The sequence below is a fragment of the Solea senegalensis genome, linkage group LG10 (assembly GCF_019176455.1).
Source record: "Solea senegalensis isolate Sse05_10M linkage group LG10, IFAPA_SoseM_1, whole genome shotgun sequence".
Lineage (NCBI taxonomy): Eukaryota > Metazoa > Chordata > Actinopteri > Pleuronectiformes > Soleidae > Solea > Solea senegalensis.
Window position 1 is genome coordinate 8471553 of NC_058030.1, and position 24419 is coordinate 8495971.

Consider the following 24419-nt stretch of genomic DNA (forward strand, 5'->3'; position numbering starts at 1 on the left):
AGAAAAACTAATGGAGCTAAAAAAATAAACTTCACACAACAAAAAAAGTACAATTCCCATCTGTTCAGACATGAATGATTAATGTGAGGAAAAGCATTTTAAATCAGCCCAATATTGATGGTAACCACCATCAGCTAAAGTGTAACATTCTTCAGTCAAAGTCCTGATGATTTTAGCAAATTATGCAATGTCCCTTTACTCTTGAAATGGCCTTTTCTTCAGAAAAAGTGCTTTGGTGTAATAATGTCTCAGTGCAATGTATGAACAGAAGTCTTTACATGTTCACACAACTCATTTGCAGAACAACTGAGTTCCCGTACCCCAAAGTAAATGTTGTGAAAGCCTTGCAGAGCTGTGAGCTACACTATCAAGATTTCTGCTGTATATTAAACACATGTGTGGCTCTGGAGAAAGCACATGCATAACATTCTCTGACACGTATAACAATTTGAATCTGTCAGAGGGAAGAAAACACACTCCCAGTCAAACACATGCCCTGAGGAATTAAACAGCAGATGTCGGTTATGTGATCTTTCTTATCTCTCTCTATATTAGTTGAATTAAAATGTATATACATGTTTAGAGCCATTAAAAGGAAAGCCACCCATCTTATCTGTGATGTTGCAATGAATTATTGTTATTATCATTCCTTTGTGAATTAAAAACATCCATCACAACTGGGACAAATCGTCATTGGCACCTAAATGTTAATTTTGTTTAATGTCGTCGATGGAAAATTTGGTCTGTGGAAAATATTTGTAAGAAACATCAAACTGAGCACAAACATTAAAAGCAACAGATAATATTCAAATAAACCGTCCTACTGGATCAAAGGAGATGGTAGCGTAGCGATTAGAATAAGTAAAGATGGACTGATGAGGAATTTGTTAGGTCTCATCAAATTAAAATGAATCACTCAAGTTTCATGCACTGATACTGATAAAAGCAAAGCTTGAACACACTTACCATTCGATGCCGTGAAATCAATCGCCACTGTGAAATTAATCTGGGTCCTACGAGAAAATAATCACGAGGAGTAAGGTGGAATCATCAGTCATGCCAGATTATACCACAGCATGTTTAAAAGCATACAGCAACTAATCAGCGGGTTATCGACAGCAGTCCGTTTTCATATTGGAGCTAAGAGATAAACACGGTGCAGTTACACTGAGATTACGCTGCATCGTAACCGCAGCAGGGATTAATATGATGGGAGCGATGCTGCCGTTTAATCGCAAAATAATCTTATATGCTGCCATTTACAGTGAACTTACCCGCCTCTGATGTAGTCCAGGAAGGAGAGCTCAGTGTCCACCAGGCAGGACAGGAGGGTGACCTGACATGTGGGAATTAAACAGTCAATTTTACAGTGACACCATCCTCACCTTGTTATTCTCTCCAACATTGTCACACATAACATAGGAGGCGGGTGTAGATCAATAATTACACAGTTCATTCATGTGCTCTATTACCCAGATATGATCTAACTGTGTCTAACTTAATTATATTCAAAGAGGGGCCCCGCTTGTTCGAGCGACAATAAATCTATGGGCTTTTTTTGCCCAATTATCACTACACTGCAATTTGTTTGACGTACTTTATGATCCATCGTAATAATTTGTTTAACAGACTGAGTGTTGAGAACACATTTACATATTTTCTACTGCTGACTACAAGACAAACTAATGGACAATCTGAAAACTCACTAAAAGGCTTCTCTTAGGACTAAAACAGCATCCCTGCATTAATCGTGCTGGAATTGTGACATCAGAGAAAATGTTGGAAACGGAGCCACAGCAAGCCCTCAGTGGTTACTATTTTGCATATTTTCTGAGGTCTTTTTTGGATTAATCATTTAGATAATCCAATTGATAAAGTAAACATCATGTGCTGTCCCAAGCTTTAAAAAGGATCACTACACACCTGGTATTAACACGTTCCTTGACCATTGGGAGTGGGTATTACAAAGATGATTTCCCTTATGTCTTTTACCTGCATCTTTGATATCATGATCAGTGATCACTATCTACTGGTTAATAAATAATAAACTCTTAAGCAGGCTGTCAACTCACCGTGCCTGAGTTTTGGTACTTTTTTTTCTTCTTTCCCTTTTTCTTTGGATTTAGAACCTGTGGAGAAACAAACACTATAAAATTAAAGTAAATCCTTGTTTTAATAAATTGTCCCGGAGAGAAATTTTTATCACCACATTTAGTTTGAACAGGAAATTACAGTTTAATGCTTCAGAGGGATCACAGCATGTATCAAAAGTGCTAATTCAATTTTCTTCATAAAAGATAATATTCAGAGTCAGCACAAAGCTTGGCAAAATAGCAAAGTCAACATAAGAGTGAGGAAAAAGTGCCCTTCTTGTCTCCTCACTAAAGTGATTCAGACTGTGCTTCATAAGCACCTTTACTGACTGTTGACCTTCAGTGATTTATGGTTCAGACACAGCTGCTGCAGGAGTTCATGGAGGTGGACAAAGTACACTGAGCATGAGAGAATGGAAGAGTCTTCTAAAATAATCATGAGAGTTCTTTCATAATCAATGATGTATTCATTTGGGTCAGTGTGTGTCGGACAAACGGCTATAGGTGAATTTAGTTAGTGATGTGAAAGAAAGTAGAACACAATCATCTGCTTTAGGAAACAATTTCTTATAATAAAATACATTAAAACTTAGAGACCATGTTGGGTACAAGTACTATTCATGGGATGTACAGAGGGCTGAAAGATTCTAAATATCAAAATGCGATTACCAGAGGGAATGGAATTTTTTAATGTAATTATTCTCATTTTCATTTGAATAAACTCTTTAAAATGATTACTGTGATATTTGTGCAGATCTGTGAGAAACAAAGATGTTTTCTCCAGTCTGTAGAATATGATGTGTATAGATCAGGACAATATTTTATCTAAAAATGGCAATTTGACACACATTTAGGCTTTAAGAAAATATTGCACCTACTGCAATTTGAAAATTGCACAACTCGCATTTGTGTATGAAGAGAATCACCTCATAGATGTGGAACTGTGACTGGTTTCTTGACATTTCTCTGTAGCTGGTGCTGAACTCGCCGATAAAGTCGTGGCTGTGAACAGAGCATAGTCTGATAAAAAAAAACTCCACATGTTCTGTCTAACAATACTGTCGTGAAACAACTTTAGACAAAAGCAAAAATAACCCATAATAACAGTAAAGCTGCCTGATCAAGAGCAAGTGATTGTTCAGTCATTTGTCATGTGAAGTGTTGCTCAAAGTACGGGAGAAATCAAGGAATGTCACTAACAAGCTCCTTGGTTACCAGGGGTGTAGGGCACAGCATCTAATTTCATAATTTCATGGAGATAATCAGTGTAGTTGGCATCAGGGTCAGGATTTAATGAGAGCTTGAGGCAAAACGCCCTTGAAATGTCAAAAACAGCCTGTGAAATTAACAATGTCAAACTGCAACTGCAGGGGCAAACTGTGGCCCTTAATAGCTTGACTTCCCTCACTCTGAATGATTAACACTGTCTCCATTTCGCAATGTGAAGTTATCTGTTCAGACCGTTTAAACCGTATTAATTCTTGATGTGGAGTGATGTGGTGATATTTCCTCTACACCAACAGCAGGCAGTTGACATGCAATAACACACACTGACATACATTTTTGAAAAAGCTTTGTAGGACATACAGAAATTAAAGTGTGAAAATCACAATATCAAGCTCAGAGGTATTTAACACATTCAAACTGCTCCGGGGCCTTGTGGGATGACTTATACAGCAGGACGTCAATAAAAAAAGCATGGTCGACTCACCCTCCATCTCTGTCCCAGTCATACACCTCCACCTTAATGCTCCTGCAGGGGAAGAGAAATAAAAGTGAGAGGAAGATTAAAAAAACAATGAATACTACTTATTTACAGTTGTTTTGCTTAAAAATCAGGCAAATTCCCATGGAAGACCAGGGTCAATGTGATGATAATTTATTTTGATGTAATTATCATTAAATCCTGGTGTAACATACAGACAACAGAAAAAGACTTAAAAAGCAAACAAACACAGAGGCCATTACAAATCCCAGTTTTCTGTCATAACCCAAGAAGCTATTATCTGAGGGGGAAAGAAACAATAGGCATTGTGGCATTTTGTTTGTACTTGAACAAAGTCATCATAAATGTATAATATGCTCCATTACATACTGGCATTTGAATGCACCTGGGCCACAAGTATCAAATATCACAGATTACACCTTTAAAGACAAGAAAATGATAGTTCTGAAATGCTATGCTGTGCCTGATGTCTGAGTAAATATGTAATTCTATGTAAACTCTTTGGTTTCTGGCTGTAAAACTAAATTAAATCATTTAATAGACTAACTGCTGTGTCACTGAGAATGTTCTGCACTTTTATAAACTCTGTAAAAGAACATCTTTTTTGGTTCAACTCGAGTTATCATCACCGTGAAAATGTTTCCTGCGGTATCTTACTGTACCTGTCATAGTCTCCGTTACACAGTGCCCTGACTGGAATTTTAAAAGCCTGCCACACTGGATCCAGAGTGTTCTTCACCACTTCTGTTTTGTGGCAAATGGTATACCTATGAAATATACATTAAATACTGTTAACAGATGGCAAATCATCTTTAAAATTCAAACAAACCCTGTGTGTGGAAACATTTGTCCCAAGTATTTCTTAAACTTTGCTCTTGGCTGTTCATTTTAGATGTGCGGCTCTTTGCTGTCATTATGTCCCAGGGCTGAACATTTAGGCTGCATCAGTAAATAGCCAGCTGCACAAATAGAGAATGTGTAAAGTGCGAGATACTGCAGCCGAATTACGCTGTGGCATACACAAACACACAGTTTTCACTTAACTCCATCTTACATATCCATTTCTCCAATTATTTTTCTCATGTCAACGATGTCCTTTTAACTGTGCTCAGTTTTCCTCTCGCTGCGTCCTGCTGATGGCTGGATGGCATTTGTCACATACTGTATACAGCACTGACCGTTACGTAACAGCACATCAGCGAGACCGTATATCCTGTGCATGTGTGCTTTTTTGAGCATGAGAAATTACACTAAGGACCTACATACATTTCAGGCATCTTTAGGTCCTATGTGTGTGCGTCTCTGTGTGTAAAAATTAGAGAAACACATTTGTTTACTGAGAAAATTGATGTCCGTTGATAGCAAAAGTGAAGCCGCACGTCAACTTACGATCCGTCTTCGTTGCTGCGGTAGAAGACGAGGAACGGATCAGATTTTCCAAAGAAGTCTTTCTTGTCCAGCTTGTTGCCACAAAACTGCAGCATCACGGACTCCTGAGAATGAGACAAGGGGACAAAATATTGAACTGTGCACCCACTACACAGCCTCAAGCCCAAAACAATGACCCACAGCTTTCAGACCAGGTATGGTTAAACAAAAGCTATAGAGCTGTATAGAGATGTCACATGACAAATATCCCTGTGTTTATTAAGTCAAAAGATACGTTCTGGAGAATAAAAATCATCATTCCTCTATCAAAGAAAAGAATAGAACATATTTGTATTTGTGTTTAAATACTTCTCTTATCTTCCCATTGCCCCAAAACTGAACAGAATTGAATCAAGCTAATCTGTCATAATTCAATCCTCTCAAGACATACGGATTCAATCTAAAATAGGTATCTAAACTTAAAATAATCTAAAACTCAAATGAATGATTTGCAGGCGAACACAATGGTGTGGTTCTTTTTGAAGCAAATTCTTCCGTTTCCATGCAGGGAAATTAATAATTATAAGCTTGTGTCATTTAGCTTTGTATAATTAAACAGAAATAAATGGATAATAACAGCTTTCCCCCCATTTTCATGGTTATTACATGTGTTATATTTTGAAGGAACAGAAAACTGTGGCATTTACTGTTTCATGGTTGAACCTCACATAAAAAAACTGTGCTTTCACACTCTGCATGAAGTTATGTGTCATCTACATGTGACCAAATTACCAAAATAGCCTTAGCTGTTTTGGTAACAATGTCAAACAGTCCACTGCGGTTTTAGCCGACAGCTTGCACTCTTAATCTGATTGACAACTTGAGAAAATTTCAAATGAATGTGATGATGTATGTAATGACAAACAGGTGGGATTTATTGTTTGGTTTTCATATTATATGTGATTTGATTTTACTCGGTGTATCTGTATACTGTCTGGCTCTGTTAAATAAATATCACATAAAGTTGGTGATTACAGCATTTTGAGAACAAATTTATGGTAATCCAAACAGATCTGGGTCAACAAAATCAGTTTTTACTTTCACCCACGTGGAGTATGAGAAGGGTCAGACTCCTCACAGTAGAGGAAGTAGGACACTGGAACATGTGAATGTCTCCTACAGAGGAATCTAACAAACACTCTTACCCTGCAGTTGCTCAGCTCCTCTGCTCTCACTATGATGGTGCCACATTTCTTCCCAGGGATCCCACTAAAAACAAGAGAGAGCATAATAGTTCAATTACATTTAAGTCCCCACATAAAAGGGTTAATGAAGTAGAGTTTCATGGAGTTAAAAATGTGTGTGATTTTAGCAATTTAGTTATGGTCAATCAAAAATAAAAATAAAAGGTTTTTTGATAGACAAAGATGAAGAAGGGAAGTATTTGCATTAACCCTTTAATTCATTTTAATACCTTCTGTTGTCTTTCACATAAATTGACCCACATTCAACCATACATGGAGCTTTTGTACATAGTTTGATATTAGCAGTTCAGTGTTTACATTGAATATGTCACAGTTACAATGATTGCAGTGCAAACACCCTCAAAGTATATGAGTAGTATCAAACATTTAACAGATTTTGCAAAGATATACCACTCTAACACAATGTAGATATATAGAAACTGTTATTTTCCTTGGAAAAGTGACTGAACATTTTGTATTATATCCATTTAAAATAAATGACAGCAGTCACAAACACCATGTCACTGGTGAAATGTGATTTTGTGACCATAGAACAATAGAAGGTCAAACCTCAACCTGGAATCAGTTAGTCTCCCATGGTTTGTCTACATGATTAAATAAACTTCAACGGATACAGATTGAAAGCTTTCAAAAAAATCGTTATAATGTAACTACAGTGTGTCATTTCAGCCGTGATGCTAGTTTACATGAGCTGATATTCATACAATAAAGCTGGACTACCAACTTAAACTAGACCAAAAGAATATCAGACTCCAGGCTTGACTCGGAATGAGGAAGAGCATCATTATCATTAAATAGAACATAATATATTTAAGATTACATTGGTAAGACGGTAATTTATGGCACCAATTTTGTAACTTGTTTGAGCTTTTGTCAAATACTAAAACAGTTTCTAAAAACTTGGCTGTTTTCAAAAGGAGACCACACAATGTTAATAACAAATTTCTCAGAGCAGCAAAATGCTTTCTTTGTCACTAAGGAAACATTGTCAGTATTTGTGAAGTGCCTCCAAATGACTGCTTTGTACATTTGACTGAAGTTTTGTTTTTTCGAGGCAGCTGAATGAATTCAAACCTACACACACACACACACACACACACAAATAAGTACTAGATAAAAAAGTGTCCAGTAAAAGGATAATAAAACTACACATATGCATGGACTCAGATGAATGACTGCAGGCTGAGGTGATTACATAACCCCATGACAGAAACACAGTCTTACATCATATTACTTGTGTCATTCTTCAGCAGACCCATTCAGCTCCAACTCCTGCCATACACACATTGACAGAGACAGTCATGGATGTCCATGTCAGTACATTCATGAGGTTTAGACGACTGATGGCTCGTTGCCTCAGGAGGAAAACAAAAGCAACAACAAACTGTTCTCTTCACTGAGCTCGAGAGGATGCTACAGTTCAGCTCAGTGTGTTGGGCGAGAGTTACAGTGTAGCTGAGATAATATAATACAGTGTAACCCTGTTTATCAGTGCGCTTCAACATACACGTAACTGTGTCTTTTTAAAGACTTTTGTGGATTTAATAGAATGTGCATGTATTCATTAGCGTATTACCTCAGTACTTCTTTTACTGTACTTAGAATTTTTGGTGGGTTTTTTAAGGGATTGGAATCATGTCTGTCCGATACTACTTAAAATCACTGGATCAGATATCGGACAGATAAAAATGTTGAATCCAATACAATCCAAAAATCCTATATATTGCATGCTTCACTAAGCATAGACTGTAAAAAGTTTTTGTGTTTTTGATACTGGTATCAGACACAAAAAAGTGGTATTGTCCTATATTTTTGGGTTGCATTAAAAGAGTTATGGCTCTAATAACAAACTGAAATGGAGAGATAGGGTTTCTCTCACCATTGCAGTCTTGATTGATTCCAAACATGTGAGAGAACACATGCAGAAAAGGAGGTTTACAAGCCAAGAGCAACCACACAGAGCAGCACATGTGAGATATTCCTTGAGCTGGCTACATGTTACTCACTGCTTTATTATAGTGGTCAGAAAAAGAACCAAAAAAGATCAGCATTGTCAAAATAGTCACTAGGAGTTAAAAGGTTTAATTTAGCTAATGGGTAAAAGTTGAAATAAACAATTAATTGTGGTTTAAAACTGTTATAAACAAAATGACAAACACTTATTACACAGATAAACATTTCTCCAACATGAGGTAAAATAATTAAGCAATACTATGTTTTATCTCTCCATTTACCCAGTGTATAAACATTATATTGAGCTATACTTTTATGTTGCTATTAGAGGAAAATCGTGTATTGGATTTCTGCATAGCCCAATCAGAAACATAGTCGTTTAGTCAGAAAAAGTATCCCAGATTGTTGGTTCAGTTAAAGCTTCTTCATCAATGATGAACTGTCCATTTTCACTTCATGCTGTTTACCACCTCAACATGTTTACAGTCTGTCATTAGGGCTGCTGCTGTTTAACTCTCTATCTCATTTAGCTGATGGAGACAGTGTTCACTTTCATCAACATCATCATCGCCTGAAATCTAAGCATGAGCACAAACAGCTTCTGTGTGGCACCTAACTCCCTGATCAGAAAAATTTAGTCTGCCAGCATTTTGCACTTTTCAGTTACCTCATTAAAATAGCGTTAGACATATCGTGTGAGCTTGTGTGCTCTCCTGTCGGTGCGTGTGTGCGAACATGTGCCACTTACATCAAAGGTTTTTCCAAGCGACTTCCAAGAGAGCCAACTATTTCACCCAGTGTGCAGAAGGCCTGGCCCAGGAAATCCTGCATGCAAGAAGACATGGATATGAAGCAGGTTAGGAAGAAAGACACTCATTAAGATTTTCTTCATTTTTGGCACCAAACACCAAAACGTCATAAAATGATGATGCAGTAAGACAACTATTTTGACATTCCATTAATTAACGCTTCAACACCTAAGCCTCAAAATGTCTGTCTGGACTTTGAGACTTACTTTAACCACAAAAAGGGCCAGAAAATGTCCTGTGAGTTAAGTGCTTTTGCCGATTTTTCCCAGAATAACCTTCAATATCTGGCAGTTATTTACAATTTACTGCTTTTTAAAATGGCGCATTAACAATTTAAAATTAAGAAAAATTAAAAACTTTATTTAGAAAAAAAACACTGTACACCATTGTACGCAAACACGTTTAACCTGTGTTAAATTTTAAATTTGAGCAGTATAAAACATTTAAAATAACATTTGGTTGAGTCTTTGTCTCAATGTCCAAAAACAGGCAAAAAATGGAAACTATGTACAGGTGTTCTTCCAACACTCTCCTTTCTGGTGACAAAGACGCTGATTCACCAGCTTCCTGCAACAGCATGAGTCAAATTACCATAATAACCACATGCTTTCAGAAACCACTGGAATTATTCTGATAGCACAAACTGACGCGTAAATACAGTGATGCAAAGTGAGCTTGTGCAAACGTGTCGCCAGCAATATGCTCGGTGTTAAAGGGTTGACAGTTGAGTCAGCTGTGTGATTGGCTGTCACTTCAATTTGAGGGATCAGACATCATACAGGTCAATGGGGATATGGGTCGAAAAGAGTAAGATGGTTGAACACAAGGCTTAGTTAAGCTGCTACTAGTTATGAAGTTCCTGCTCAGCTGAGGACACAATAAAAAACAAATCCCACCCTGGACAAACAGAAGGCTCTGAGCAGCAGAGCCTTAAACGCACCTAATGCTGCGAAATGTCTGATATTTGTGTGTTAGTGCGTATGTGTTTAGAGTTTTCTGAACATATTTTATAGCAGCATACAGTATATTAGCTGATGTTGCTCAGTTGTTGCATCCAATTTCATTAATGCTTTTGCTGTATGTATTGCATGTTGACATCTAAACTATCAGGAGGAGAAACACAAAAAGGTACAAAGCCAAGAAATAAAGGGTGTTAAAAAGTGTTTGAACATATTCTCATGGAGCCTGGTTTGATTGTTTCATGCACGGACACGGAGGTTTCCTCCGAACAGATTGTGTTTGTACGTGTGAATGAGTAAGCATCTACACAAGTTTTTGTGTCATGCCTCACAGATGAGCCGAGTTGAATCCTGTAGGTGCAAAAGCTGCTCCGCAGATCTGTGACAGTGCTGACAAAATTCCTCCTCCTCTCACATTCATCTACGGCTAAAAGCTCAGGCATCTCAAACTAACATGGCCCAATCAGTGACAGTGAGAAAATGGTGAGATGCTTATCTTCAAGTAAAGTGATCACTGCTCTGTTCATAGTATCAATGATATTGTTGTTCATTCCTAGATACTGGACTTCACTAGTCTAATTCTAAACTATATATACATTATATTAATCAAAGTAAGTCGTTAACTTTTACTCATGATACAAAGTTGATTCTGCGTTACACCTGACTACAGGTGGAAAATGGCAATCTGCTACAACCTGGCACAATGCATATTCTCCTGTTGTACAAGATTAATGTTTTATTGTACATTGTCCCTGTCTTGAAAAATAAATTACATTACATTACACAGCTGCAGAATACATGAATAAATGTGTACATCAATAAATCATCTCAAACAAGTGTTCAGTCAGATACAATATCACACCGTAGTTCACGAGAAAATCCTGTGGCTGTTGCAGCTGTTAAACTCTTGTTCTAATTTGCAATTAACGTGGGTAATGGTGGGTGAAATCCTATCGACCAGTCAAGTAATGTAATAATATGCAAATAAAAATAATAAAATCTCAGATAACCTCTTTAGTGCTTTACAAACCAGTTGCTGTTTTAATGCCAGTAAAGCTCAGAGTTAATTTTCTGGTCTTTTTTCAGTATATGAACAGACTAATAAGGAAAAAACATGACAAAACATAGGATTAAGAATGCAGATACATCTGCCTAGCAATAGTACAAAACCACATTTTTAAAAGGAATGAAATGTTTGTCGCAAAACTCTGTATTTGTGAGAACACACAGCTAGTTAACTATGTGGAAAAGCAGACGGGATTTCCAAGGCTGAATTAATCTACTGCTGTCAATTCTAAAGAAGCACAAGACAACGTTGATTCATCTAGCAGTTCCTGCTTGGGTGTTGCCATAAAGACATAACAGTAGCGAGACTTAAGGATAAGTATTTTTCTTCGGAGCTGGTGTTACATCTTAATAAGCAAACAGAATAACAAAGTGAAAGCAAGGCTTATACGGATCAATATAAACATTACTTTGCATTGTTTCTTTACCCTCACTGTATTGAGCATATATTTCAGCTTTAAAACAATTAAGAAACACTTTAAAATTAGATCATATGTTTTCTTCAATAGAAAAGCATTGCTGTGTTGTACCAAAAAATAAAGATAGTTTTGAAATGTGCAAAGGGATGAATGAAATTAATGAAAAAAAGCAACATCAATCTCAACTATATGGAGGTTGATGCTACCTTCAAGCCACAATATATGCACAAGGTATGCAAAGTATATGGCAGAGGGAAAAACATCGATGATAGGAAGAAGGATTCATCCTCAAATGCTGGCACTGACGTTGTCATTTGGGATACTGTACTCGTGAGAAGAATTCGCCATTTTGTGTTATTTACAGACATGTGAGTGGTGATGGACTTCCCCTGAACAATGGAATGTCCCTGTGTGCCAGATCTTCAATCTCACACATCCACCACTATGACAGAATGCATCCAAGCATCCCCAGTCTTCATGCTGAGAGTGGGTCACTGTGCTCACATTGCTTAGTGCTCTGAGAAGAAGCCCAGGGGCATGCTGGGGTTGGAGTGAAGGGAAAAGAAAAAAAAAAAAAAAACTGCCTGCAGTTGGCAATGAGCATGAGGCTGGTAACAGGGAATTGGGCTGGGGGTGGAGATGGTGCCCAGGTTATAGACAGAACAGTATATTATGCTGAAAATACTCTTTAAAATGAAGCTGACATGAGCCTGTAGCACTGATCTGGAGCTGAAGGTTTGAAGGGAAAGCCTCGTAGTGGGCAATCTTTTATATATTGCCTATTCCAATCATTTTAATACAACATCTTTCTTCCCAAATCTGAAGTTTGTCAAACAAAACTTGTGAGATACAGATAAGCAGGGTTGGAATGAGTTAAGTGATTCCATTTTGACATCTCCTTTAAAGGTGGTCAAATAAATTTTCCCTCCTGGGTGTGCTCACAACTACTTAAGATTTAAGAAATATGCCAGTTATAGGCAGGTGTAGGGAAAATACTCTAAAGTAAGCATCACAAGACCAGGAATTTTTGTAGGATTATAGTCGGGCGTATGATTAGCCAATTATACTACATATATGCTAATGATCATCATGTACATATGTAGGCTGAGACACAGTCATTATCTGAAACTGAAACAGCTTGTGTCGGATGATTAATACTGGCTGAGGAACAGCCAGACCTTGTGCTACCAAGGCGAGGTGATGGAAGACAGGTTCATGTCACAGGTCATACTGTTACACCATGTCAAGACCGAGTACAGGAACAAGACACCAGGTAGTTTTATACTACATCAGCAAGGTCTCTCCCAGCCAGAGATCTCAAAACACACTGGGGTTTAAAGATGTGATATCAGTCTGTGTGATGAGCCCTGTGCGTCTGTAAGGCGACACTGAGGGACGTGACAGGGACTTTTAACATTTTGGTTTTTTGTAACCCTTTTTGTTACCCGGATCCATGGTAAATTGCCGTGGGAATAATACACAACTCCTTATATGGGGCTTTAAAAAAATGTTTTTCTTTGTCTTATGTGTTGTTGAGTCAAAGCTATGATTCATATTATACAGCCTTTTCAGTAGTGATATAAAGTAGCAATAATTGTGCAGAAGTCACAAAATAGACTGAACTGTGACAAATTTCACAACACCAATCCGATTTTAAACCTTTTGAGTACTTATTGCTCAGGTGTGTTTATATAGTTGGTGAAAATAAAAACATTTTCATCAGATTGCCTATATAGGTTGTGCTGAAAAAAAGGATATAATAAACTCTGTATTGCACATTCTTATAACCTCTTATATACTTTGTTTTACTGGGAATAGGCAGCTGAAATGCTCTGTGTTCTAAGGGTTAAAAGATAATGTAAACTATGTCACATTTAAGTGAAAAAAAATGTGTCACTATATCACATTTAAAAACAATCCCATGCAGTTCACTAAAGTGATATATAAACAGAGACAAGCAACACAAATTAGAAATACTGATATTGTACTAACAGAATTGGGTGTAATACTGAGTCTTTTATTTCATATCTTATGTCTTGTTCTACAGGTTGCAAAGCTTTTAAATTTCATTGGTTTGGGTCAGAGAGATACAAATACCACACCACATTGTTCCCATTAGGCCGCTCTTGAATATCAGCGGTAAGATTGGCCTAACTCACTGACTCAATGTGTTTTGGATCACGGTGACCTGGATGACAGACTCTGCACAGACTTCGTGCTGACATTCAGATTCAAATCAGACTGCTATTGTACAAGAGGGGGTAAACATTTGGATGAATAATATCTCCATGAATGCATGATTGATTGTTAAATAGTCAAGGTGAACTAGACACTCACGTGTTTAGAGAGGTTGTCGCTCTTGCAGTCTAAGTCATACCTGCAGAAAAGAGAGCAGAGATGACACATCATAGTGGAGGAGCACAAGGTCTATAACACAAATTATTCAGCTTATCTTTCCCTTTGTCACCTTTCATTAATAAAATGCACTTGTCCACTTATCACTAAAAGAGAGGCAATTGCAGTCAGCCTTAATTAAGGCTCAATGTTGCAGCAGCAAAAGGTTCACTTGATTGGATTATCAGTATTGTAAAATACCATCACATGAAAATCTTATCACATACAAAATTTGAAAATGATTGAATCAGGCTTGATATTTTAGTAGCAGATGTTCCTATGTAATTGTAATTGCAAAGTGATTCATAATTTGAATTAAGAAAGAAGACAATGTGGTATTCCATGACTGACATAACATTAAACATAAATAAAAATAAAATGCCTATAAGTAATCTTATCACTGCAGCTTCATTGAGAATAGTTTGGGATCGATTGTCAAAGACAACATGTGTCCATTTCATTAGAATGAGCACTTTATGTCTATTTAATATACGGTTTAATTTATATTGCACATTTTAAAACTTGCCTCATATAAAAGGTCTACACAATTATATTTTATAAATCTGTAGCACTTTGTTGATGTGACAAAATGGTGAATTGATTTCCCATTTACTACGCTATTAGATGTGCTTTCTATCATTGATTCCACAATATTACAATGGACAATGTTCACACCATAATACAGAAAAATAACACATACATAGGACAAAGACCCTGAAGTCACATTATTCTATACTTGTAAACACACATTGTGCAGATGTTGTCTGCCTCCACCCCCAAGCTGTGCCACAGATGTTGAGTCAGACAGAGCCTCAAACATTTTTCCAAACCTCTTTGAATTGCTTTGAATTGCTTTGAATTGCTCATCATTGTCTTCAGACTGAGGTTCCCCTTTATGTTGCCCATTTTAAAGACAGATTTATAATGAAAAGCAATACTTGGTTTAGTTAAAGGAATAAGAGTAGCACTGTTACAAGAAATCATGACAAAACAAAGAAACATTGTGCAGCAAAAACTTTATCCAGCTTTCTTGAATTCCCCAAGCAAGTCAATGTCTTAGTCATCTCAGGTGTGCGTGCGCATGCACTTAGTGTAGTGAGGAAATGGGAAAGCCTGTGTTTCTGCAGGCAGCGTGCCATGTACAATGAGGCGCCTGCTGACAAAACTGGGAGACTGCTGTGCATCACTCCAGGAGGGGGTGGAGGCCCCAGTACAGTGCTTTTACTAATGTATTTCCATAAGAGCAAGGAAACACACTGCTGTTACGCAACGTGCTGCTGGCTAAATGCACAGGTGCGCTTCATTTTCTATTCGCCCTCTCGCCTTTATCACTCCCAAATGTTCATTAAACATTAATTTAATCTTATTTAATAATGAGAGACCTGGGGGGAGGAGGAAAAAAAAAAACATACTACTGGTTGATTAGGCTGCAAATGTTAAGTCACACGCATACACAAACATACAAGAGTGTGCGTTTCAAGATGATACAAACAGGGTCCGTCAGCGTGATGACACGTGAGTGCACGGTTGCTGTGTGTCACTGGATGAAAGTGTGTTTACATGGATGACATCAGTCTGCACTGGCAAAGTGCCAGACAGGATTTCTCTTGGTCGTGAGCTGGCTGTCTGCTTTAAGGAGGGGGGTAGGAGCTGAGGGAGGTGGGGTGCAGCTACTCAAATCTTGGTTATAACTGAGCGGTGATGACTAACGATGCATATAAAGAATGGTAGAGGGTAAAACGCACAAAATCACCAGGTTTTTTTTATACTTTTAGAGCAGGACGCAATTCATGTATTCATATTTATACCTCCACAAATAGATAATACTGTTTGTATATATATATATATATATATATAAATATATATAAGTACATATACATATATACACATAAACACATATACATACATATACACATATATATCTCCTTGACTTTCACTACAGCCTCCGACAGTCAGGTAAACAGCTTGAGGTCTTACTGACATGCCAACAAGTAAACAAACTAAAGCCTTGTTCCATATTTCATGAGCTATCATGGGCAAAAACAAAATAAATAAATACAGCAAGTGCATGAGGCCCGAACACAGAAAAATCCAGATAATCATTAATTATTTGGAAAGGTCATCTTTTAGAACATTTTAAACAGGCATTTTAAACAATAATGCAGCAAATCAATCAGGACAGTTTTTATTTTTGCCACATGCCAGTTCACTCACATTTGTTCTAGAGAGTCATACATAGACTGTTGCCTATTTGACAAACTGATACAGAGATGTGATGTAAAAGCTTTAAAACAGTGTCTGGGATCCTCCAGCACACAATGTATGTCACATTACACAATTTATCAATACAACTCAACTCAGTAATACAAGAAATGGCAGCAGTATAATAAAACTGAAGTTTCTGTCAATTAATGCAGATTTGGAATCATTCAGTAATACAAATACTTAAATACTGTTTTTTCTTGGTTTTGGAGCTGTGGTAAATGTATTTGGTTTTAAAAATGGGTTAATGGTTAATAACTTAGTTGTAATTGTTGTAATCTTTTTTCATTATTTCTATCCCTTGAATGTATTCATTTTATTCTGGCACCAGGATTGCCTGTATTAGTCTATGCATTACACTGGTTTCCAGTGTTCTGATAAATCATCTTAAATTTTATTACAAAACAAACATTGGCTCAGAGACATTTGTAGGTCTTTGCTGTGGAAGCTAAAAAAAAATCTTTAGCTTCCAAGAAGTCCAAGAATAGTTTCTGCTGACACAAACATACGGAGCTTAAGGCTGTGAATTACAGCTGTAAGCAATGCTCGAGATTTGCAATTGTATTTTTTCACTGGATACTGGAAGTGAACTGAACACAACATGATTCACTGTGGATATCTGACCCCGTTTTGTCTCAAAGCATTGTTTGCTAGTGAAAAAGTGGCACAGAAACTTTTATTTAATGAGGACAAGACTTGCCTCTCCTCCTGCACAGACCATAAATATTTCAGTCTTAACAGCACTCTGTCTCTCCCACGCCTGGAAACACATAAATACACACCAAAACAAATGCACACAAGTAAATTAACTCACAGGTCAAAGCGGAGATTCTGCCTCTCCTCAAAGAAATAGTCCACCATGAACTTGCGGACAAAGTCGGGGTTGAGGGTGTTATCTATGACTTCTGTCCTGCCAAACTGGAGAAAAAGACAGAGGACGTTCTGTTAATGGCTTTGTTTTACAAAGGCTCAGACTGTGGCTCTGTAAAAGTAGCCAATTAACAAAATTATGTGCTGCAGAGGAAGCATATTAAATATTCAATATCATGTTTGATGATAGTTCACATGTGCATGCTACTTGTTGGCATGTTAATTTAAAGCAGAGCTGATCCAAGTTCACCTAAGCTTTAATTGAAGTGCCAAGAATGTGATGACCTAAAAGAGGATAAACCCATATGATGAAAAGTTTTTCTTTTTACATTTTCATCTATCTAGCCATTTTTCTTATACAAACAAACCTTAAAATCCATGGTCTGTTTTGGTGGAAAACAGCACTCTGAGTGTCATTCTAGTTTTTCCCAGTAAACTGGTAAAAACAATGCTTAATAAAGCAAATGCCAGTAAACCAGAGCTGTGTGCATTCTGCAAATGAATGTAGATTACCATTTGTGATTTGCATTTCAGCAATACTAAAATGTGTATGTGTATGTGAAACAGACTCCTTTAAAACATAAATCATGCATAATACAACACTGTCATTTAACACTTGTACACTCCCTGGAAATAAATGTCTGCATGTCATTGTTAAGCAGCATAGCACAAAACTATTAAACATTAACAAAAGCTGTGCAACAAATTCAAACCAACACACTGAACCAGCAGGGATTTGGCATTTTCCAAGATGAAAAAATACAGTTTACAAGCCACGCTGCCAATATCTTAATACATTCATTCAGTATGAATTACATGATGCTACACTGCTGCCATTTAAAAATCTCAGTAAGCATTGGCTGGTTGTCAATAATTCCCCCACTCCAGTACTCACCTCTCTCCATTCCCTGTTGACTATTCCTTGAGTGTACAGCACACAAACTGTTGAATCAGAAACAGGAGAAGGTTAGACTGATCGACGGATATCTAACAGTACAAAACAGAAGCTTGTTGCTTTCCCAGAAACCAACACAAGAGAGAAAAAAAATTAAATGTCACAAAAAGCTTGCCTTGCAGCATGATGATATTTCAGAGGAGGAGAAAGGGGGGGAGGAGAGACAGGGATGGAGGAGATGACGATGGTGTGAGTGGAAGAATGGTTTCCATATCGACATCCCAGCATCTGAGAGTCTTGGGAGTGTTTTCTGATGATGAACCACAAGCAACAGGACAGCGGGCCGACCATCTGGCACTAAAATGACATTTAATTTGCATTCTAGCAACCGATAACGTATTCACACATGCCTGTGCCGCACTGACTCTACAAACCTCTGGGATGAGACGCCTGTGAGTCTGCTATAACTGGTAAAAAAAAAGTGTTTGAAGGAAGAAATCTTAAAGATATTTGACAAAATATGATTTCTTCTCTGTGGCAAAGGATATATTTATCTCAATCAGATTCAGTACGTAACATTTAGAGAAGGGAAAGCGAGCAGGAGTCCATTTGTCCCACCTATTGATGTCACTACACACTGGACCTGAATAAAAGTGATATAGTACATCTGTTTGATAAACTGAGGTTCATAGTAGGGCTGTGAAATTGATCAAATGTTGTGTTTCAATAACAATTATGGCCAGAAATGATAACAAAATGGGGGCTTTTATTCTGATAATGACGCATTTAATGTTGTAATGGTGTTTGACTTCCTGTCCTGCTCGTCATCCAGCAAAATTAGAACCCAGGCATTCAGTGGGACCCCTGGGTTAAACACGCAGCATATTATTTTAAGGTATTTTCAAAAGGTTCATTCAAAATCTCATGTTTAAAGTCATGCTTTTCATTATGCCATTTGTTTCAAGTACAAGTCAATGAATTTGTTGGGTATTTATTAATGTTACAACCCATTTTTGAAAACTTCTAGAACAACTCAAATGCATAAAAGTTGTGATGAACAAACAGCTGGTGTTTCCAATCTAATTTGATTAATATCAAACAAATTCAGGATTGAAAAAAAAATGCTTATACACCATTTATTTATTGTTTGTTTATTCATGTTTTCTTTGAAGCACAGTGAAATAAAATGTTCACATTCCTTGTCAACTGAACCACGTGAACTGAAAACATATTTGAAAGATCACATTTTAATAATAGTTTTAACATTTTACACCATCTCCTGATGCTACGTTACAAAGAAAAACACCTATAGTTGATCCTGTGACACTTGATTATGAAGCCGACAACTTCCACTGCAGTGACAAGCATATCATTAATTACTGCATTAAATAAGTGAAATTATGCCTCGGTTAATGTATGAGCTAACTCAGACTGATGAACAGATTTAATTTTTGAATTTAATCATGGACTCATTAAGGGTTGTGATTGTGGGTGAAACTCACTGGGCCTGTCTGATCAATTCCTCATGTTTTTCTTCTTTTAAACTGCAGATACACTAGCCTACACCAGTCATTCATTTACTCTGATGTGTGTGTATATTTCAATAATGCATGCAGAAAACATACTATTGTAAACGGGTGGTTAATGTATTCAAAAGGGGAGTTACAGAAATGGCAGTAAAGCCAAACATGATGCAAAAATCCGATTTTTTTTTTTAAATTCCAATTGATAAAATCTTACGTCACGTTATAAAAGCGAGAGTAGAGCTTTGATTAAATATTGATTACCTGGATATTGTATATCTCCATTCAGCCAAAATATACCAGGGAAATATTTTTAGCTCATCCAGCCCCCAAAACACTGCTTTGTATTACGATTAAAATTTAGTGGAACATTGTTCTTTACTGACTCATTCATGTTTAAATTATCAGGTCAATGAGAATAAATATCTTTTAGTGCACTGCGTCAGGTGCGGTGGCAGGAGTCGACTAGTTTTGTTTTGGCAGATTGTCAGTGGGGATGGGACAAACAGTGTGCATTGAATTGTGGGTGATGTACAGCAGGACGGGGCTCAGCTGCTTGAATATAAAGCTTTCCTTTTATCTTGCCATGAAGCATCTGATGACACATGGTCTCTGCATTATTGTGTGTCGGGGGAAAGAGATATAGCAATCACACACCTATAAATAGTGATGCATCCTTGCATCCATACGAATGCACTTTTAACTCTTTTCATCATGCTGATGACGAGGACAGACATTTGACAACAGCAGGAGATAGACGCTTCATACAATGACGATGTCTCTGTTTGCTTAATGCCCTTTTTCAATCTGCTGAAGCTCAATGATCAAAGCATATCATCAGCGACAACAGTTACCACACAACACTGGATTGTCCAGCTTCTTAAGCTAATATGAATATGGTACATGAGCACGCCCAAGGCCGTAGATGTGTGCATTTTGCGTGTGCGTACATGTGTGGCTCTGCTGAGGCGATCTAATGCTGTGTGACTGGGCCGAGTGCTGTCAGCAGAGCTCAGACATGGACGCAGCACAAGTGCCTCCTTGCATAAATGTTGGGATGGGTAAGGATGCTCATACGACTCTCCTGCCGTCTGACACTCAAAGCTCCAATGTGAGCTAATCACTTATTGAGTTCACGCAGTATAACCTGCTTAAAAAAGACACAGGAAAAGATTAAGGAAACGAAAGCACAGCTGCATGCAAACCAACTGCTGAATAAATAAATTTATATCTTAACTTTATCATGACTCCTTTTAAAACAGAAACATCAAAAGTCCATTCCAGAAAACAAGTGTGCAGGTACTACTTCACAATCTGAGTGCACAAGTAGAAGACGGCCTCTCACTGTATTTTACATTTCCCAACAATGGGGCTGATAGGGGGAATGTCCTTTATTATTTATTCATACATTATTCCTTTACATGTCAAAAAACGTTAAAGATCTTAAATTCAACAGAAAAGCAAAAGATACAAGAACAAAACTGGAATCATTTAAATCTTAAACTACTCACACAATCAAAACACGTTTCTTTAGATGGTCACTGTGTTAAATGTGAGGTCACAATTATTGCAGAGACTTGACCATCACAGCTTCATAACAGCTGTGACCGAATCAAGCGATTGTTAATTGTAGGTTCACATTTCATTGGTACTCTTACATGTACCTGGCACTGTTGTCGTGGTATAACACTAAGTTAAACTGAATTAATCAAAGATAATATATATTACCCCTTTCTCATATAGACAATAGAATTCAATACGAGTTTTACAGCTCTTGTGAGGGAATAAAAATTAATAAACAATTGATTTGATGAATGTACTTAGGCAATTAGCACTGAACAATTTATACATCCAAACCCTAAGGCTGTGTGATCCTAGCAAACAGGGTTATGCATGTGTTAAGGTCTAATTGAGTGCTAAAGGTTTGACACTTAGCCCTAATGTGTGAATATTAGCTAAACACAAAACATGTGAAACAAGAACAGTTTGCATATTTACAAGGGGGAAAAAAAAAAGTCTAGAATTCCATATTTTACATTTCTATTCCCAGACAAATGACCACTCAACAGTGGACTGTGCCTTTAAAAGCCACTGGACCAGTCACCAAATTAAGCTCCTGATGTCAAGGAAGAGTAAAGTGTGTGGGTTTTGCGTGGGTGTCCTTTAATCTGTCAGAGAGAAGAGATTGGTCTGTGTGCGAGGGCGATATGGCTCCCCTCACGTCGGAAGCCGACAACACTGACAAATATGACCCCTGACATATGCAAATGTCGTCTGATTCACACTCGCGAGGCAGAGTGACTGTGTGCAGTTAAAGATGTTTGTTTGTACGTAGAGGATGCATTTGGTTGTCCGCAGATTTTAAGGTACAGAACTTCACGCGTGTGTGTTTGCTTGTGTGTGTGATGGGAACTTACTTGGATCAGACTTGGAGAACGTGTCTCTGTCCAGGAGATTTCTGAAAAAAAAAACAAAGACATTTAAGTAAGCATGACATCATCCAAAATGTACCTCCTGTGCGATAGTCATTGAGGCAGCAATATTATACAGCCTATAAAACTGAGCTTTAAGCAGAACCCATTTATAATTCAAAAGCACAGAGAAAACAGCGGAAAAGACCTAGTTTTTCACTCTTTTGCACTCCCTAGGAGCGAGCAACAACAGTGGAGGCTGACATCAAATTTACATGACACTCTGGTCTCCACTCCACATTGCATAGAGAAGGGGAAATGCACAGAAGTGTCCCACCGCAGAGCAGATGCTCGGTGCCACCAAGGTATACTCCACCGTTAAACAGCTCTGAAAGATTCATGCAAAGATGACAAGTTACAGCTGCCGAAGTAGAAAGACCACGAGGAGCAGTTTGATCTGGAAAAAGGGAGACCCAGCCTGATACGTCAGCAGTGGTGGGCCTTTTTCTTTTCCTTGTGTCATTAACAATTTTGCTTACAGTGTCCAGGTCTGAGAATCAGGTACAGGAATCAGCTTGTATTCCTGTCAAAGCCAACCCTAATAATATCTTCTTTTTTTTGCACTTTTAAAATGCATCAGTCTATGGCTTATGGCTATTTACTCCACGCTGAATGATTCTTCAATTTAACATTTCAGTATGGTTCAATTCACATCTCATACTTTAGCTTAAACTAGCCCATGGTGCAGTCAAGACGGCAGATTTGTTTAGGACAACCACTGGGAAAGAAGACTGGCTTTGTAACATCTAAAAGCAGGACACCAGTGACACTGTTAGCGTAACTGTTAGCAAAGATGGCGGACACTGGGAATGAGGTCCCGTCCCCCTACGAGTGGGTCTAAAAAGTAACAACAAAAGTAAACATAGAATTACACAAGGGGGAAAAATATAAACATGAAGCTTACCAGGAGTTGACAAGGCAGAGAGAAGGACAACACAAGTCACAGCTGAAAACAATTAGGAGCAGGTGTGTGGGTAATCAGGTGGCCATGGAAAGGTGGGAAATAATATGAGATGAGAGAAAACTTCAAAATAAAACAGGAAGTGAACTCGGCAGGACACAGAAAGAACACAAAATAAGACGAGGACACTACCAAAACTGAAACATACAAAGTCATGCAGAAAAGAGCTGCAACACATCATTTGAACAGGTTTTTGTGGTGATGTCAATAATATACATGTTGGTACTAAAGCTGTTGAACATGTATTTTAATTGGGACTTTTTTAAAGGTTTTTTTCAATCACCAAAAACTTGCATTATGTGTTAAAATTTGCAAAAAAAAAAACAACCACTGCCAGCCAGTATGTTTACATTACATTAAAAAGAAAAACAAATTATTGCGTAAGCTACAGCTATAGCTTGACTTTACCGTACATAGAAAAGCACTGACCGTCAGTCCATTCAATCACCAGGTTAACTGCATAATAAAATTGTATTTCCACTCTGTGTGACAGCAATGTAAGAACAAAGCAAGACGAAAGGAGAGAAATACTTACAGGGTCTGCATGAAAACAGGGAATCGAATCACAATCAATACAGTTTTTAATCAATTAGTATTATTTAAAACTAAACTGACTTCATGACTACCATGAATGAGGGGACAGTGGGACACTTCATCACCAAACTGTTCCTGTTTAATTGCGCGTGCAAGTGTGAATCCTCTTGAAAGTAAAGACCTACAGGCTTTTGTTATGAACAGACATTTATAAAGTATACTGAAAAGTGTCAACTGCACCCTCATCCAGCCTCACATTTATTTTGCAAGCACACAAATTTGCAATCCTCTATACGGATTTAATTTATCTGACCTGTGGCAGATTTACATGTATTTTTAGAGAAGTGTTGATATGAACACAAACACAGCAACAGAAGCTTAACAAGGTCAAGACATAAAGACAGAAGGTATGAATTTACTCGTGGTGAATATATTATATTTGTGTGACAATGAGGATTAAAGCTGTTTTGCAAAGGTGTAGTGTTGTGATAAATATACATGGAGTTACCATTTCATTTATAACAAGGTATTGAGATTTATTTTAACCCTTTAATACCGAGCGTATTGCAGACGACACGTTTACACAAGTGCACTTTGCATTATCATAATTACACGATGATTTCTGAAAGCAAAGAAGTTGCACATCAAAGCCAACGTGTGTTTTTTACGGTAAATTTCACTCGTGCTGTTGCAGGAAGCCAGTGAATCAGCGAATCAGGGAAAAAGTGGGAAAAACGCCTGTACATACTTTACATTGAGCCAAAAAATTGTTAGTTTGTTGTTTTATACTGTTTAAATTTCAAATTTAGCATGTTTTTTTTTGTAATAAAACTCTTGTTTTTCTTTAATTTA

The 24419-nt window shown here is 37.4% G+C and overlaps 1 protein-coding gene across 4 annotated transcripts in view; it reads right to left on the reverse strand.

The window, feature by feature from the left end:
* LOC122776081 (copine-8-like) overlaps positions 1-24419 on the reverse strand; it is a 49693-nt gene that overhangs the window by 15135 nt on the left and 10139 nt on the right. For 2 of the 4 annotated variants that reach the window (XM_044036440.1, XM_044036439.1), the window contains exons 2-14: positions 22019-22059; positions 18079-18125; positions 17128-17231; positions 13995-14034; positions 9154-9230; positions 6393-6456; positions 5209-5312; positions 4482-4586; positions 3805-3846; positions 3020-3095; positions 2073-2129; positions 1275-1336; positions 967-1013 (exon numbers count right to left, since the gene is read on the reverse strand). In XM_044036440.1, the coding sequence (XP_043892375.1) occupies positions 967-1013; positions 1275-1336; positions 2073-2129; positions 3020-3095; positions 3805-3846; positions 4482-4586; positions 5209-5312; positions 6393-6456; positions 9154-9230; positions 13995-14034; positions 17128-17231; positions 18079-18125; positions 22019-22059 (866 nt within the window). Of the gene's footprint in view, positions 1-966; positions 1014-1274; positions 1337-2072; positions 2130-3019; positions 3096-3804; positions 3847-4481; positions 4587-5208; positions 5313-6392; positions 6457-9153; positions 9231-13994; positions 14035-17127; positions 17232-18078; positions 18126-18253; positions 18436-22018; positions 22060-22976; positions 23059-24419 lie in introns of those variants that run through there. The other 2 variants (XM_044036442.1, XM_044036443.1) reach the window with 2 other exon arrangements.